We start from the raw sequence: 19,248 nt of genomic DNA, 5'->3' as shown, positions 1-19,248 counted from the left end.
TCCTTTAAAATTATGGAGGCCATACAAAATAATAGATGTAGTAGCTTTTGATGTGGGGTGTACTCATTTTTGCATCAACTAATTTGAGTAAAACTGAAGATTTTGTAATGAGAGTTATATTATTACCCTTACTTTCATGTTTTGATTACAAAAAAATGTTCTATGAAACTTAGTGTTGGCAAAATTTTAGAAATTGATCTTGTGTTCAGTGAGCTATTAAATAAAATCTTACTCATTAAAGGGGGTGTACTCATTTATGCTGAACAATGCTTATTAAACTTTATATAACACAGTGAGCATAATTACACTTTCTTTCCCATTTGACTTCTCTCATGTTTTACAAGGTGTGATTTATGTATAAAAGATTTCCCACATTCTGAACATGAATACGGCTTCTCTCCTGTGTGACTTCTCTCATGCTGCACAAGATAAGTTTTTTTTGTAAAGCATTTCTCACAGAATGAGCATGAATACGGCTTCTCTCCTGTGTGAATTTTCCGATGTGTAATAAGATTCCCTTTACCTGTAAAGCATTTCCCACATTCTGAACAAGAAAATGGCTTTTCTCCTGTGTGAATTCTTTGATGTATAACAAGTTCTGATTTACTTTTAAAACATTTCCCACATTCTGAACAAGAAAATGGCTTTTCTCCTGTGTGAATTCTGTTATGTGCAGCAAGAATTGATTTACGCATAAAAGATTTCCCACATTCTGAACATGAATACGGCTTCTCTCCTGTGTGAATTCTGTGATGTTTAACAAGATGTGATTTATAACTAAAACACTTCCCACATTCTGAGCATGAATATGGCGACTTTCCAGTATGAATGCTCTGATGTCTACTAAGATTCCGTTTATTTGTGAAGGACTTCTCACATAGTGAACATGAAAATGTTTTTTCTCCTGTGTGATTTCTCTGATGTCTAATAAGATTCCCTTTATTTGTAAAGCATTTCCCACATTCTGAACACGAATATGGCTTCTCTCCTGTGTGAATTCTCTGATGTGTAATAAGATTGCCTTTATCTATAAAGGACTTCCCACATTCTGTACATGAATATGGCTTCTCTCCTGTGTGAATTCTCTGATGTGTAATAAGACTCCAGTTATTCGTGAACGACTTTCCACATTCTGAACATGAATACGGCTTCTCTCCTGTGTGACTTCTCTGATGTTTAACAAGATCTGATTTACCTGTAAAGCATTTTTCACATTGTAAACATGAAAACGGTTTCTCCCCTGTGTGATTTCTTTGATGTAAAACCAGCTCTGATTTACTTTTAAAACATTTCGCACATTCTGAACAAGAAAATGGCTTCTCTCCTGTGTGAATTCTCTGATGTATAATAAGACTTCCTTTACCTGTGAAGGACTTTCCACATTTTGAACATGAATACGGCTTTTCTCCTGTGTGATTTCTCTCATGTCTAACAAATTGTGATTTATATGTAAAGCATTTCCCACATTCTGAACAGGAGTATGGCTTTTTACCTTTGTTTTTTCTGTGTGTTAAAAAATCTGAGCTTTTTGTAAATTGCTTGCCACACTGAAATCTTGAATCCACTTTGCCCCCTGGACTTTTGGTAACAATGTGAGATTGCTCAGGAGATGATTCCTCATGATTAGGAGGATTATAAGAAAGTGAAGTGCTGTGAAGTCCAGGAGGTGCAGGAAGGGTGATGAGGTTTTCTCCATTAGAGTGCTTCATGATATCTTCTTTTTTACAATTTAGTGATAACCCGTTATTCTCACAAGGATTTCCTGTAAGGAGGAAAGATAGATTACATGTGATTTTTTCAACAACACAAAAAGGATTTTTAAATGTTTTTTATGGCGCTCACAATGAAGACCCTCGTCAGTGAAAGTACCGGTAATAAGGAGGACAACTACATGCCATAACATTAACACAATGACAGGTAAAGTGAATGACACTTATAAACTGGTGACATTGGCACAAGTCAGGGGTGGCAGAGATTAGATGGCAAATAGCTCTTTAAGTGGTAATTACTGATGACCGGTTCCCTTAATGTACCTCCAGTGCCATTTCACTCTCTCAAGCTTCATATCGTGGCCTTAATATAGAAAAGTGTCCACGTAATTAAAGAAGTTGTCCACTACTATTAAAAATGCCCCCAATGTAATTAACCCATTGAGAGAAGATTTTATTTAATTACCTAGCTTTGTCTTTATTGCCTGTGAGCGGCGCTATCGCTGGCCACTCACCGGCATCACGCGACCCCCGGCCTCAGCCGGCTCTTGCTTCCCCTGATGTCACGTCAAATGAGGCGTGACTTGGTGATGCGATCCCCGCGGTGGATGCCGGGCTGTGGGTGGGGTTTCACCGTGCGTCACATCCAGCATCCACCGCGCACTTTCCCAATGAATGCAAGGTAATTGTGATTCACAAAATGTTATACAATTGAACGGTGAAGAAAAAAAAAATTACATTTTTACCACTATAATATTATTTTAGCCCCAGATTTTACATTTTCACAAGGGAAAATGGGTAAAAATGACCACATAATTTTATACAATTTCAGCTGAACGGGGCAATACCCCATATGCGGCTGTACAGTACTGCTTAGCCATACGGTGAGACTCGGGAGGGACGGAGCACTATTTGAATCTTGGAGAACAAACTTTAGTAGAACAGTTTGCAGACTCCATATACAAAGCCCCTAAGTGGCAGAAGAGCAGAATCCCCCCTCAAGTGACACCAGTTTGGAAATTACACCCCTATGGAAATGTATCTACAAGTGTAGTGATGAATTTGACTCCATGGGTGCTTTCCAGAAACGAGCAGTAATGGATGTTGTGAAGTGAAAATGCAAATATTCCCTTATAGTGGCCAGTACATTGTAGTGTCCGGTACATTGTAGTGCCCTTACGTTGTAGCGCCCAGTACATGATTCCCAGCTAGTGCTTTCTGGAGAAATAAATTGTCTCTCCACGCTACAGTAATGCCAAACATGTGGATGGTAACTGCACACGGTGGGGCCCAGGAGGAGGGGGCATTTGGATTTGGGAGCGCAGATGTCACTGGATTTCTTTAAGTGGGAGCCAAGTCACTTTTCCAGAGCCTTTGTGCTACCAGTAATATGGACACCCCCTATATTACTGTTTACAGATGATGAACCCGAGTGGGGACTTGTTTTTTGTGGGTTGAGTAGAAGCTCTTAATGGTGGCATTTTGGGGTACAGAACATTTTGGATCATATTTATCCTGTGCTGTACGTTGAACACTTACAGTGGGTACGGGAAGTATTCAGACCCCTTTACATTTTTCACTCTTTGTTTCATTGCAGCCATTTGGTAAATTCTAAAAAGTTCATTTATTTTTCTCATTGAAGTACACTCTGCACCCCATCTTGACTGAAAAAAAAGCAGAAATGCAGACAATTTTGCAAATTTATTAAAAAAGAAAAACTGAAATATCACATGGTCATAAGTATTCAGACCCTTTGCTCAGACACTCATATTTAAGTCACATGCTGTCCATTTCCTTGTGATCCTCCTTGAGATGGTTCTACTCCTTCATTGGAGTCCAGCTGTGTTTAATTAAACTTATAGGACTTGATTTGGAAAGACACACACCTGTCTAAATAAGACCTCACGGCTCACAGTGCATGTCAGACCAAATGAGAATCATGAGCTCAAAGGAACTGCCCAAGGAGCTCAGAGACAGAATTGTGGAAAGGCACAGATCTAGCCAAGGTTACAAAAGAATTTCTGCATTACTCAAGGTTCCTAAGAGCACAGTGGCCTTCATAATCCTTAAATGGAAGAAGTTTGGGACCACCAGAAGTCTTTCTAGACCTGGCCGTCCAGCCAAACTGAGCAATCGTGGGAGAAGAGCCTTGGTAGGAGAGGTAAAGAAAAACCCCAAGATCACTGTGGCTGAGCTCCAGCAATGCAGTAGGGAGATGGGAGAAAGCTCACAAAAGTCAACGATCACTGCAGCCCTCCACCAGTCGGGCCTTTATGGAACAGTGGCCAGATGGAAGGATCTACTCAGTGCAAGACATATGAAAGCCCACATAGAGTTTGCTCAAAAACACATGAAGGACTCACAGATTATGAGAAGTAAGATTCTCTGGTCTGATGAGACGAAGATAGAACTTTTTGGTGATAATTCTAACCGGAGAAAACCAGGCACTGCTCATGACCTGCCCAATACAATCCCTACAGTGAAACATGGTGGTGGCAGCATCATGCTATGGGGGTATTTTTCAGCTGCATGGACAGGATGACTGGTTGCAAATGAAGGAAACATGAATGCAGCCAAGTACAGAGATATCCTGGATGAAAACCTCTTCCAGAGTGCTCTGGACCTCGGACTTGGCCGAAGTTTCACCTTCCAACAAGATAGTGACCCTAAGCACACAGCTAAAATGACAAAAGGAGTGGCTTCAGAACAACTCTGTGACCATTCTTGACTGGCCCAGCCAGAGCCCTGACCTAAACCCAATTGAGCATCTCTGGAGAGACCTGAAAATGGCTGTCCACCAACGTTCACCATCCAACCTGATGGAACTGGAGAGGATCTGTAAGGAAGAATGGCAGAGGATCCCTAAATCCAGTTGTGAAAAACTTGTTGCATCATTCCCAAGAAGACTCATGGCTGTACTAGCTCAAAAAGGTGCTTCTACTCAATACTGAGCAAGGGGTCTGAATACTTATGCCCATGTGATATTTCAGTTTTTCTTTTTTAATAAATTTGCAAAAATTTCTACATTTCTTGTTTTTTTCAGTCAAGATGGGGTGCAGAGTGTACTATAATGAGAAAAATAAATGAACTTTTTAGAACTTACTGAATAGCTGCAATAAAACAGAGAGTGAAAAATTTAAAGGGTCTGAATACTTTCCGTACCCACTGTACATCGGGGTTTCCATCTAAATCTACAAAATATATGATTCAGATGACACCCCCGAGGGATCCATTCAGAATAATGAGGCAGCAGAGTTACACTGGACTCCGTCTAGCCTCTGGTCGACTGCGCTTTTATGCACGCTGAAAAAGATGGACATCACTGGATCATAGGCCAGACGGCGTCCACAGAGCCTCATTATACGGAATATTCCCCCGGGGTTCTGTCCGAATCGCAAGCTCAGTCATTTATATGGCAGCATGAGACTTGTGCAAGAATAATATGAAAATAAAAGATGGAAGTAATATTAAAAAACACAATTAGGAAAAATAAAAATGTGCTTATTAAATCATTAAGAAGAGGTGTGAATGCGGCCCAGTTATTCATCGGTGCGCAACCGGACTCTGTACAGGAGCAGCCGCGCCATCACCGGACGCTTCTGCTGTGATGTGGACGGCGGATAAAGCTTCACTGCACCGGAGACTTCATACAATATCACACACCGGTCATCATCACACGCCGCTTAGCATAGTCACATGCCAATCATCATCGTCATAAGCCAGTCATCATAATCACACGCCGCTAATCATAATCACATGCCAATCATCATCATCATACGCCAGTCATCATCATCACACGCCGCTAATCATAGTCACATGCCAATCGTCATCGTCATATGCCTGTCATCATCGTCATCATCACACGACGGTCATTATTACACACCTGTGGAAACATCTACAGGAATCTCCTCCTTCACGTCGCTCACACACGGCTGATCCCTCCTCGTCATCGCTTCTTCTTCTGTCTCGTCCTCCTCTTTATTCTTAGTCGGATCTTCCTCCTGATATATCAGATGTAACAATCAGCACAATACAAGAAACCACCAAAATCTGTGACATCTATGACCTCGATCAGAAATGTCCCCCCATATACAGATCCGGTACAGGGCTCAGCACCGTCTACCTGATGATCCTCCGGGATGTTGTGATTCTTCTCTGGACAGTCCTGGGGATACAGAGGACGGGGACATCTCTCTGGTGGATTTCTTTCCATGAGTCCATCTGTGGGAGACACATAGTGACAGAATACAGTGACATGTAAAAGTTTGGGCACCAATGGTCAAAATTACTGTTATTGTGAACAGTTAAGTTGAAGATGAAATAATCTCTAAACGGCCTAAAGTTAAAGATGACATTTCCTTTGTATTTTAGGCAAAACAATAAATAATAAATTATATATATTTTCATCTTTTACATTTAAAAAAAAAAATCAATAAGGGAAAATGGGCAAATGCAAAAAAGTGTTGGCACCCGGCAAGGTTAGTAGCTAGTAGCGCCCCCTTTTGAAAGTATCACAGCTTGTAAATGCTTTTTGTAGCCAGACAATAGTCTTTCAATTCTTGTTTGAGGGATTTTCATGCATTCATTCTTCTTTGGAGAATTCTTCCAGTTCTGTGAGATTCTTGGGTCATCTTGCATCGTCTGTTATTTTGAGGTCTAGCCACAGATTTTCAATGATGTTCAAATCAGGGGACTATGAGGGCCATTGTAAAACCTTCAGCTTGCACCTTTTGACGTGTGTTTAGTAGTATCATTATCATTTGCCATCCTCTTTTCACCTCCAGCTTTTTTGCAGATGCTGTTATGCTTGCATCAAGAATTTGCTGAAATTTCATGGAATCCATTCTTCCCCCTACCCGTTCCCTGTGCCATTGGCTGCAACACAACCCCAAAGCAGGATTTATCCACCACCATGCTTAATGGTTGGCGAGATGTTCTTTTTCTAAAATTCTGTGCCCTTTTTTCTCCACACAACTTTGATCATTGCTCTATTTTAACCTCATCGGTCCACAAGACTTGTTTCCAAAATGCATCAGACTTTCTTAGATGTACTTTTGCATACTTCTGACGCTGAATTTCATGGTGAGGTCGCAGGAGAGGTTTTCTTCTGATGACTCTTCCATGAAGGCCATATTTGTGCAGGTGTCTCTGAACAGTACAACAATGTACCACAACTCCAGAGTCTGCTAAATCTTTCTGAAGGTCTTTTGCAGTCAGGCGGGGGTTCTGATTTGCCTCTCTAGCAATCCTACTGAAAATTTGCTTGGTCTTCCAGACCTTATCTTGCCCTCCACTGTTTCTGTTAACTGCCATTTCTTTATTACATTTTGAACCGAGGAAAGGGCAACTTGAAAACGCTTTGCTCATAGCCTCCTCCTGCTTTGTGGGCCTCCACCATTTTCAGAGTGCTAGACAGCGGATACCTTGGTTGATGAAATCCGTCTTGTGGTTCTTGTGTAATCTTTACTTTCAGTTTGGAAATAATGATATGCTCGTTTTCCGGGGCAGCCTATGGGGGGCGCTCTATCTGGGTTTCTGCTTACATATTCATCTGTATGCTCTTATGACAGCTCACTTATCGTTCACTGACCTGCCTCCTATTTTACATAATGCATCTAGTAGTGTGTGGCTAGGTAAAATAGGAGGCAGGTCAGTGAAGGCACAGTGAGCTGCCATAAGAGCATACAGGTGAATATGTAATCAGAGCACCAGATAGAGCGCCCCCCACAGGTCGCCCTGGAGCACGAGCATATCATTATCTCCAAACTGAAAGTAAAGATTACACAAGAACCACAGGACGGATTTCATCAAAAAAGGTATCATTTTAATCAGTGTAATGTCGCCTACCTGACAGTCTATGAAGTTTACTAAGCACAATCCTGCTGACAGGTGCGCTTTAAGTACATAATGTGGAATATCTCCTGAAAAAAATGAATAAAGTGAAACAGGTTTTTTTGTATAGAGACTCATGTTAAATACAAAAGAGCAAATGATAATTTAAAACAAAAAACAATGGGAGGGAAAAATAGAAAAATCTAAAGCTTTCTGTGTCACTGGTATTTCCACCTTTACCTTAATTTAGTATGGAAACACATTTTGACTCGCCTGTGGTAAATCACAAAAGAGATTCTCCTGTGATTGTCAGTGCCCATGTGACAAGAATTAGCCAATGAATGATGACTTCAGAGTTTTAAAAAGCCACATGGTAGGCCCCGTTCCTTTGTCACAATGGATTAGACAAAGGAGCTGCTTGAGGACATCAGAACTGCTATTAGCAAACACAAGACTTCCAAAGGGTAGAAGGCCAACTCCAAAAACCTTGGTATCCCAGTTTCAACAGGGCGCAATGTCATTAATAAGTTTGCCAAGCATGGAACAGTCAAGAACCTCCCTGGAAAGAGGAAAATTGGCAAAAGAGGTCTTCGAAGATTGGTGGAAATAGTGGAAAAAAAACATCATGTCAAACATCCAAAGACCTGAAGGCCAACCTGGAATAGTCTGGGGTCATGGTTTCAACAAGTACCATTCGCCGCACACTAAACCAAGGAGAACTTTATGTCCGAAGGCCAAGGAAGAAACCATTGCTGAATAAAAGACATAAAAAGGAATGACTGATCTTTGCCAAAGAGTACCTTGACAAGCCTCAATCCTTCTGGGAAAATGTTCTGTGGACAGATGAAACAAAAATAGAGCTTTTTGGCAATGCAAAGCAACAGTTTGTTTACAGACGGCGCAATGAAGGTTATATAAGGAAAGAAAACCTTACCAACACTTAAGCATGGTGGAGGATCCACAATGCTGTGGGGTTGCATTGCAGCATCTGGTACTGGAGGCCTTGACCATATCACAGGAATCATGAAATCAGAGCATTATCAAGAGGTTTTAGAGCGAAATGTCCTACCCAGTGAAAGAAAATTTAGTTTCAGTCAAAGATCATGGGTCCTCCAGCAAGACAATGACCCAAAGCACACATCCGAAAGTACACAGGAAAGGGTTGAAAAAGAAAAAACATGGACTGTTTTATAATGGCCAGCAATGAGTCCAGACCTCAATCCCACTGAAAATCTTTGGGGTGAGCTGAAATCTGCCGTTGGGAAAAAGAACCCTGGAAACATTCAAAAGCTCGAACAAACTGCAAAGGAAGAGTGGGAGAAAATCCCAGCTGAGAAGTGCAAGAAGCTTATAGATGGCTACAAGAAACGTGTGGAGGCTGTCAGCAATGCCAAAGGGTGGGCAACCAAGTATTAATTACTTGAAGAACAGAGTGGAATGGGGTAAAGGAATAGTCAGCTCACCCACCGTTGATTAGCAGTCTTCATCTGTAAGGCAGCGCGCGGAGCCGTCCCAGTCTCGGACGTGGAGACAAACAGCAGAAAATACAATAGAATATCTATGGATCTCTTTTGGTGACTTGCTACTACAGTTTCTAATGTGATCAATAAACTTCTCTTTTTATATTTTTGGCTACCGCTGGAGGAGGTTCTTGTTTTTCTGCCAAGTATTAATTAGGGGTTTAGGGGGGCCTTTATTGCTGCACATGCTGCTTATTTGGTTTCTTCTTTGAAATTGCCACAAGGAGGTTAAACAATGTTCTATTGTTGTATTACTTTGGACCACCAATTAAAAAAATCCTAAGGATATACTGTAACTTTCATTATTTCTGAAGATATTGTACAGGCCATGAAAAAAATGAAGGGACGCCAATAATGGTGATCAGCAGTGCACAGAAGCCCAGTCACTGAGCAGCGGGAGAAGCAGGTCCTCCGAGCCGTCACCACATGGATTATAGGAGGATTCCCAACACAGATTTATGTCATAGTCACAGGATAATGAATAAGGGACAGATGCCGATTCCCCATGGGGGGGTCGACTGAGGAGATTTTTTCCTTCTGAGAACTAGAAATAAGTAAACCTCCGGCTATTTAACCTCTTTATTGTTGAAAATAATAGCACCCGAGGAGTCTATGTGAGGGGGTCCCAGTATGAGCCCATCGGGGTCTTCACTTTATAGTTATTTTCAGATGGGATGACCGAAAAACATCTGTTCTAATAAAATATACATTTTCCTATAAAGTGAAAGCAAAAAATAGTATTCCAGCACACGATGTAGAAAAATTAAAAAAAGCCTTTATTTAATCCATCGTTAAAAAATACAATTCCAACAGAAATAAAAGCGTGTGTAGGCTTACGCGTTTCGGATCATATTTGACCCTTAGTCATAGCATAAAGTACTGAATAAATGTTGCACTTTTCAAGGAAAAACAGTCAAGGGAAGCTGCCAAGGGTAAGACCCCCCAAAATCAGCTGTGATATCAGCATCACTAATTCAAGGCTAGCAGTGATCTAAACACTAGTTTAACCCTATAGTACATTCATCCTCTACAAACACATAACAATGTGAACTGTCACTTAGTAATGCACTAATTATTTGATCACTTATTACCCAAGTTTTTTATATATGTGAATTCATTGAATAAACAATTGATGCACTATTTAAATATATATGTAACAATAAGAGCTTCTAAAGATATCTAACATTTGATTTCAAGGGCATACTTTTCCCAAAAGAAAAACAAAAAAAAACAAAAAACTTCTCCACTTTAAAACCATATGAAAATGGCTGGAAATTATTACAAAACGTAATTAGCATGTTTTATTTTGTATACTATTAGTTATAGAGTCCCCTAGATTAATCACAAAAATAAAAAATACAATTTTTTCTCCTATGTTTTTTTTTATTTATTTTTTTTTTGTTTTTTTGTCCCTTTTTTTTCCTCTGTCTTGAAAAAAAAAAAAGAAAAAAATGTATTTCCATTTGTTAAATGCCTCAATTTGTCCCAAAATTTTTAATATAGATACATCAATTCATGTTTTAGATTTAGTCCTGCTGGGTGTCTGGTATTTAGTTTTAGAATCCATCGAGCTTCAGTCATCTGGAGTAATTTAACCCTATCTCCACCTCGCCGGGGAGCAGAAACAAATTCCAAAGCACTTACTCGCAGGCTACTTAAATCCCCCTTGTGTTCATACAAAAAATGTTTGGAAGCCCCCGAGAGACTGCGGGTAGTGACATTATTAATGTCATAAATGTGCTCCGACAGTCTTTTTCTTACACTACGGCTTGTAGATCCCACATATTGTTTTCTGCATATTGTGCAAAAAATGATATAGACACAGTGGTCAGCGGCAGAGTTCATGAAAGTCTTCAGATTAAACACTTGACCCTCATTACTTATGACAGACTTGTTATTATTTATCATGAATTTGCATAAACCGCATGACTTCTGCCCGCATCTGAATGAGCCCTTAGTGGACAACCATGTGTGACCTACGTTACCTGTATTTTCTCGGAGGTCACTCGGGGAGATTTCCTATTGTCAGGGATTTTTTTGGAACAAATTTACAACCATTTTTTAGAATTTCTCTAAGGGTACTGTCAGTAGTTAATAATGGTAGATGTTTTCGAACAACATTAATTACTTTATAATAATTGCTATGATATCTGGTGGAGAAGATCATTTCTTTAGAGAAATCTTTCCGGTCTGATTTTTTTGTCTGGAGTAGATAGTGATCTCTGCTTTTTTCATTAGCTTTTATTTCAGCTTTTTCAATGGTTTTATGATTATAGCCCCTGTGCTGGAGTCTCTTTTTAATGTTGTCACATTCTTCCTTATATATACTATGACCAGTACAACACCTCCGAGCTCTGATAAACTCCCCGGTGGGGATATTCCTGATTACATGTTGTGGGTGTTGACTGGAAACAAAATAGAATTTCCTGAGATTTTTTTGCGGAAGAGCTGACAGTCTACTTTCCTATTCAACCTATCTCCACTCAGCTGTATATCCAGAAAGGAAATGGTATCTCTATTGGTATCTACTGTAAAAGACCGATTTAAATCATTATCATTAATGTAATCATTAAAACCAGGGACTAAATCATCTGATCCTTTCCACACTACCAAAATGTCATCTATAAAACGCAGGTATTGTTCTATGCAGTCTGAAAAAGGGTTAGATTCAGAGTAGATAAATTTGGACTCCCACCAGTTCATGTACAGATTTGCCAGGGACGGGGAGAATTTGGCTCCCATGGAACATCCCTGACACTGTACATAGAACTGGTGGGAGAATTTAAAGTAATTATTCTGAAGCAAAAATAGAGTGACATCCAGAATAAATTCTTTCATTACATCAGAATAATTGGAGTATGTGTTTAGTTGATCTGTCAATGCTTGCATAGCTAAACCATTTGGAATGCAAGAATATAATGTTTTTACATCACAGGTAATCCACATGAGATTTTCATCCCAGTTCTGATTTAGCATTACTGATAGTACATGTTTGCTGTCTTTCAAATAGCTGGGTGACATAACTACCAATGGTTGCAGTCTCCCATCTAGCCAGGAACCTAGTCTTTCCAATAGTGAATCCACACCCGACACTATAGGCCTAAATGGAGGAGGAAAAAGCCCTTTATGAGTTTTTGGTAGGGCATGAAAAATAGGAATTTTGGGATTTTCTGGTAATAGGAATTCTTTTTGTTTTAAATTAAGAATACCTAAATCTACCCCCTCTTGTAGGATTTTCCCCAATTTTTCCTCTATAGTTCGGGTTAGATCCCCATCAATTTTTCTGTATGAGTGGCTGTCATTTAAAATATTATTAACCTCTCTTACATATAGGGTCTTATCCAATATTACCACTGATCCCCCCTTATCAGCATTCTTCACTACAATGTTTGGGTTGTTTTGTATACTTTTTAGTGCTTGTCTTTCTCCCTTAGATAGATTATCCCCCTTATTACAATTAGAAAATATAGATTTTAATTCCCGTTCCACAGAAAGCTGAAACTCATCCATAATGGGGGCTCTTGATTGTAAGGGATAAATGTTTGGCACTTTAGAAACAACACTGTTATCACCAACAAGATTGTCCCTTTGTGAAAAATCAGATAAGGAATTAAGTTCTGTCAGGGTAACTTGTTCTTTAAACGAAAGTCCTGCATACTCATTAACTGGCAAAAAAGAAGGATTAGTTTCAGCAGCTGATTGATCCTGGTCAAAAAAATGTTTCCTGATAGTCAGTCTTCTCACAAATTTGTTGACATCCAAGATTGTAGAAAAAAAGTCACCATTGTCCTTTGGCACAAAGTTAAGCCCTTTGCGCAATATTTTCAATTCATTGTTCGTAAGGATACATGCAGATTGATTTAGGACCGTAAACTGATTTATTTGCGGTATCTCGTCCTGTAGTTGTGTTTCTTGTGTTTTAGATCTGTGCTTACGCCCCGCTCTCCTGCAGGATTTTGATTTGGATCTGGGTTTGGAGCTACACCGTTTTTTGCCCCACTAGATCCTTCTCCTAAACCATAACAATCATTTTCATCTTCTTCCGTTTCCCCATCTGTCGTTTCTGGTTCAGAGGAGCTAAAAGTGACTCGTGGTGTCCCTCCACTGCCTGGGATCTTATTGCCACTTTGACCTTTTAAAATTGATTTTGGTTTCTTTGGAGATCTAGGATTTCTATAGGGTCTTTGCGGGGGTCACCAGTCATACACATGTCCAGTCTCATAATCTTTAACATCTCTTTCATATTTTTTTTTGTTTATTCTCAACAATAGTATCCTCTAATTTTTCCAATCTGTCCATAATGTCAGACCTCAGCTTCTTATATGTGGCATTGTCTAAAAATTCTGTCAAAGAATTTTCTATTTCTTTGATTTTTAGATCCAGCTCTTTCACTTTTCTTTGTTCATAATCTATAAGAAGCTCCATAAGATTAAGGGAACATCCCGTCAAAATGTCATTCCATTCTTTTTGGAAAACTTCATCAAATTGAACAGTAGACTGTTTTTTTATTCTTAGTCCTCTGGGAATCATCAAATTTTCTACATATTTTTCAAACATGGTATGATCCCACCAGGTTCTCAGGTGTGTAGACAGGAGTTTCTCCAATTGTTGCATGTTGTGTCTTAAATCTGCCTGACCTTTCTTTTGGGAAAAGTATGCCCTTGAAATCAAATGTTAGATATCTTTAGAAGCTCTTATTGTTACATATATATTTAAATAGTGTATCAATTGTTTATTCAATGAATTCACATATATAAAAAACTTGGGTAATAAGTGATCAAATAATTAGTGCAATAAGTGATCAAATAATTAGTGCATTACTAAGTGACAGTTCACACTGTTATATGTTTGTAGAGGATGAATGTACTATAGGGTTAAACTAGTGTTTAGATCACTGCTAGCCTTGAATTAGTGATGCTGATATCACAGCTGATTTTGGGGGGTCTTAAGCCCCCGTCTCACATAGCGATATCGCTAGCGAGATCGCTGCTGTGTCACGGTTTTGGTGACTCACCAGCGATGTCGCTATGTGTAACACTTTGCAGCGATCAGGCCCCTGCTGTGAGGTCGCTGATTGCTGCAAAGTGTCCTGGACCATTTTTTGGTCGTTGGCCTCCCGCTGGCCAGCACACATCGCTGTGTGTGACCAGCGGGACCAACGATCTGGCTGGTATCCATGGTAAACATCGGGTTACTAGGGGCACGCGCGCACTTAGTAACCCGCTTTTTACCTTGGATACCACTCTGCTATGGTGCGCGGGAGGTTACCGTTCACCTTAGCAGAGTAATATTCATGATAAACATTGGGTTACTAAGTGCGCGTGTGCCCCTAGTAACCCGATGTTTATCATGGATACGACTCTGCTAAGGTGAACGGTAACCTCCCGCGCACCATAGCAGAGTAGTATCCAAGGTAAACAGCGGGTTACTAGGGGCACACGCGCACTTAGTAACCCGATGTTTACCATAGTTACCAGCCTGCTCCTGCTTCAGCAGCAGGCTGGTAACGGGAGCAGGACATCGTGGAACGATTCTTTCCACGATATCGCTGCTCCCCTGATCGCTAGTGAGCCTGCCTGTTTGACAGCTCACCAGCGATGTATTAGCGATGCAGCAACGATCCCTGACAGGTCGTATCGTTGTCGGGATCGCTGCTGCATCGCTTAGTGTGATGGGGCCTTTACCCTTGGCAGTTTCCCTTGACAGTTTTTCCTTGAAAAGTGCAACATTTATTCAGTACTTTATGCTATGACTAAGGGTCAAATATGATCCGAAACGCGTAAGCCTACACACGCTTTTATTTCTGTTGGAATTGTATTTTTTAACGATGGATTAAATAAAGGCTTTTTTTAATTTTTCTACATCGTGTGCTGGAATACTATTTTTAGCTTTCACTGAAGATTTTTCTCCCAGATGGGGATGGACTAATTCCGAGCACCGAGATCATGGAAAGGAGGACTGGGCAAGCTGGGCCAGGTGAGCTGAAGATCTTTTTTTTATTTTCCTATAAAGTATTTAATCCCTTCCCAATATCCAGCATCTACCTGTACCTGCAGCGATCGGCGCTTAAACTCTGACCTTTGCGGTTAACCCCTTGAATACATAGTTATATAGGTTTAAATAAGACTCAGGTCCATCAAGTCCAACCGGTCTCCACAAGTTCTACATTCTTTATCAATTATTTTAACCTACAATGACATTCACTGTGAGAAAATCATCCGGCCCTTCTATAAATGCCATTCCTCTTGATTGAACAAATCTAATCGTCTGGAATAACTGAGAAGAAAAGCTGTATTGTCACAGGTAATACATTGGGATCACAGGTTTTTGTAGCATCGGCGTCTCTGCCTCCTGCCAGGCAGAGACGCCGTCCCTCTCACCTCCCCGCGCGGCGTCCTCCAGCGCTCCTCTTCCTGCAGCGGCCGGCGCGCGCTCCTTCCCGGGCACTGTGCTTAGGGCGCGCGCTCCCTCTCTCTTACAGGGGCCGCGTGCGCCGTCCTAAGGAGTCCCCGGCCAATTGCCGGAGGACCTCCCATATATAAGGCACCTCCTCCAAAATGGAGGTGTCCGAGCAAAAGTTGTTGCACAAGTATACTTACCTCTGCTTCAGCCCTCAGGTCCCGTTGCCAGCCTGACTACCAGTCCTGTCTGCCAGCTTGTCTACTCTCCAGCCCGACAGTCTGTCTCCGGTCATCCGCCAGTCTGTCTATGGGCAAGTCCACCTGCTTACCAGGAAGCACCTGCCTGCTACCTGCCGTGCTTGCTAACCCGCTCACCTGGGAGTGCTCGCCTGTTACCCGTCTGTTACCTGCTAGCCTACCTGGAGGCTCTGCCATCACTTGCCGTGATGACCACCTGCCTGCTAGCCTAGAGACTTTACCCTGCTTGGCCGTCACTTGCCGTGACCACCTGATAGCCTACCTGGAGGCTCCTGCCGTCACTTGCCGTGACCACCCGCCTGGTAAACTTAGAGACTACTACCTGCTCTGCTGTCACGTACCGTGACCACCTGTCAGCTATACCAGAGACTTCAGCCTGATTGCTGTATCCATCCATCATACCGGTCAGTCCTAGCCATCAGACCCGTGGGAGCCACCTGATCTCTTACAAGGTCGTCCCCAGAGTAGCACCTGGTCCCTCTGTCCGGATCCTCCCTGGTCACGGAGTTGTTAGCCGACATCCGACCAGTGTCGGTTCGGGTTGATACTTAGTTACGCCCCTCTGGGTCCCTCCTCCCTCCTTGCACCGCGGCACAGAGGTTCCACCACCCGGACCCGTAACAGTTTTTATCTATTTACTACAGTCGTGAGGCAGTGAGGGGAATTATATGCGAGGGACGGTATGTATACCCTAGGATGCGCATAGAGGCACATTGAACCCGCTGGAGTGCACTGGAATCACAGAAACACCTGTGGTTGCAGAGCAAAATAAAAGTAAAGTTTGGACTTAAGAAAACCCAGCGTGGGCTTTTATTTTGGGAGTGATCTGCAGGTGGCAGTGGGGCGGTCCACTCCCTCCAGCCGAGTCTTACAAGTGGCTCATGGCCACAGAATCCATTAAAAAACCTTCAGCAAAGGTTTGGGTGTGTCAGTGGTTTGTTTGCTAAGCGGCAGAGCAGGAGGCTCTGTACAATGCAAGCCTGGGTGAAGGCAAAGGCTTTTGAAGGCAACGTAACTGGCGCACCTGAGTGAAACGGTGGCAGGTTTACATGTTCAAAAGTGACCAAAACATCAGCCAGAAAGCATTGGTACTGAGATGTGGTCTGTGGTCCCCACCTGCAGAACCACTCCTTTATTGAGGGTGTCTTGATAATTGCCAATAATTTCCATCTATTGTCTATTCAATTTGCACAACAGCATGTGAAATTGATTGTCAATCAGTGTTGCTTCCTAAGTGGACAGTTTGATTTCACAGAAGTTTCATTCACTTGGAGTTATATTCTGTTAAGTGTTCCCTTTATTTTTTTGAGCAGTGTATATACCAGTGATTAGCTGCAGAGCATTGCAAGTAACATGGAAATACAATGCAGATTTCAGAAGAGATAACACGTAGCAGAGGAGTGAGATATTAATATCAAGGGGGAGGAAATGTGTAAGAGGGAGACCAGGACGGTCATGCGCCTCTTCCCTCTTTCTGCACATATTGCTGTACCCTGTGTTTATATATGAGTATGTATGTGACCTAATGTCTGATGTGTTAGTTATAGGGTGAGTATATATAGATAGAGTATTAGATTAGGTGCTGCATGTTAGCAGACATTTCAATTCATATATATTCAGCTCTGGCTCAGGATAGCAAGCATGTTGGGTCACGCGTGCAACAGACTAAGTGCAATACCTTAAAGTGCTTTTATTAAGCAGTTATACCAAGGCAGTTGGACAGGGCATGAGACAGGTAAGGTGCATAAGATATTCATACAAACATGCTGCTTCTTAGTCAGTTGTATTGCATTATGCATTAGTCATAGCAATCTGCCTCTTACTTGTTTTAACTTCTGCTTTCTCACATCTCGTCCGCCTTTTAACACATTCTATGCACTCTCTCCATATCCACCCCTCCCTTCTCCCCTCTCTCTTGTATAACTCTGAGGCTCTACTGACATTTCTCACCCACTCCAAACCATCCACTACCTCCATACAGCACTCAAAACGTTCATACAAATCATTGCACCACCTGCTCTTTCTCTTTTTCTCTCCTTCTCCTAGTTGCTGGCGACATCTCCCCCAACCCTGGGCCTCCCTGCACTAGCATATACTCTCCTCCAGCTGCATATAGAAACCCTGCTAATCTTAGTAACATTCAGTGCTTTCCCTCTCCTATTGCTTTCATTGTGCTCTCTGGAACGCACGGTCTGTGTGTAACAAACTAACTTACATTCACAATTTTTTCCTCAGCAATTCCCTTCACCTTCTGGCTATTACAAAAATCTGGATCCAGCATTCAGACACCACCGCAGCTGCTGCTCTCTCATTTGGTGGATTGAAATTTTCACATATGGCCAGACCTGAGAATAGACAGGGTGGAGGTGTTGGTTTGCTCCTTTCACCGCAATGTGCTTTCCAGGTCACCCCCACCCCGGTTCACTCACTTATGTTGCCTTCCTTTGAAGTCCACACCGTCAGACTCTTCAAACCCTTCTCCCTGTGAGTGGTGGTTGTGTATCGCCCTCCAGGCCCCTCCCGCCAGTTCCTGGATCACTTTGCCACCTGGCTTCCTCACTTTCTATCCTGTGACATCCCCACCCTCATCATGGGAGACTTTAACATCCCCATCAATGATCTCCTCTCCCAATCTGCCTCTCATAGGTTACTAACTCTCCTACACATGAAGATGGGAATACTCTGGACCTGGTTTTCTTCCGTCTATGCTCGCTGCATGACTTTACTAACTCCCCTCTCCTGCTCTCAGACCACAACCTTCTTTCCTTCTCTGTCAAGAACTGTCTCCTCACCCGGGACACCCCCCACTTACCACACTTATAGGAAAACACGTGCCATTAATACCCAGCAGCTTATGGACAATCTCCACACATCTTCAGCCCCCATCTCCTGTCTAGACTTGCCATTGTCACACTACAATAATACAGTGAAGAGAACCCTAGATGAAGCAGCACCTTCTACACGCAGAAAGACCCGACACAGACAACGGCAGCCCTGGCACACAATGCAAATACGTTTTCTTCAGCGTTGCTCTAGGTGTGCTGAGCGGCAGTGAAGGAAATCTCTTTTAGCAGAGGACTTCATCCACTATAAATTCATGCTCAAAACCTATAACTCTGCCCTTCATATGGCCAAACAATCCTACTTCACCCCCCTCATCACTTCACTATCCAACAATCCAAAATGACTTTTTGAAACCTTAAACTGCCTCCTAAAACCTAATGCACAGCCTGCTACCACCAGCCTCAGCGGTGAGGATCTGGCCACTTATTTCCTAGAAAAAATCAACCACATCCATCAGGACATCTCAGCCCAATCTCCTCAGTGCCTGGATCCCCTTCCCTGCTGCACTTCAAGCTCACTAGCCATCTTTGAGCCTGTCACAGAAGAAGAAGTTACCCAGCTTCTCATTTCTTCTCGACCTACAACCAGCAACAGTGACCCCATTCCTTCACATCTGCTGCAGTCTCTCTCACCGGTGATCACCACTCACCTGACTAAAATATTTAACCTCTCTCTTTCTTCAGG

At 42.0% G+C, this 19,248-nt stretch overlaps 1 protein-coding gene across 3 annotated transcripts in view; it reads right to left on the bottom strand.

Annotated features, from left to right (window-relative positions):
• LOC141220276 (uncharacterized) overlaps nucleotides 1–19,248 on the bottom strand; it is a 96,790-nt gene that overhangs the window by 41,350 nt on the left and 36,192 nt on the right. For 2 of the 3 annotated variants that reach the window (XM_073666231.1, XM_073666230.1), the window contains exons 5-7: nucleotides 5,833–5,930; nucleotides 5,593–5,710; nucleotides 241–1,762 (exon numbers count right to left, since the gene is read on the bottom strand). In XM_073666231.1, coding sequence (XP_073522332.1) covers nucleotides 303–1,762; nucleotides 5,593–5,710; nucleotides 5,833–5,930 — 1,676 coding nt within the window. In that variant the 3' untranslated portion in view covers nucleotides 241–302. Of the gene's footprint in view, nucleotides 1–240; nucleotides 1,763–5,592; nucleotides 5,711–5,832; nucleotides 5,931–19,248 lie in introns of those variants that run through there. The other variant, XM_073666232.1, reaches the window with a different exon arrangement.

The sequence above is a fragment of the Phyllobates terribilis genome, unplaced genomic scaffold, assembly GCF_046119375.1.
Source record: "Phyllobates terribilis strain yellow unplaced genomic scaffold, ASM4611937v1 Scaffold_279__1_contigs__length_2497574, whole genome shotgun sequence".
NCBI lineage: Eukaryota > Metazoa > Chordata > Amphibia > Anura > Dendrobatidae > Phyllobates > Phyllobates terribilis.
This window is presented reverse-complemented; position numbering and strand designations above follow the sequence as displayed.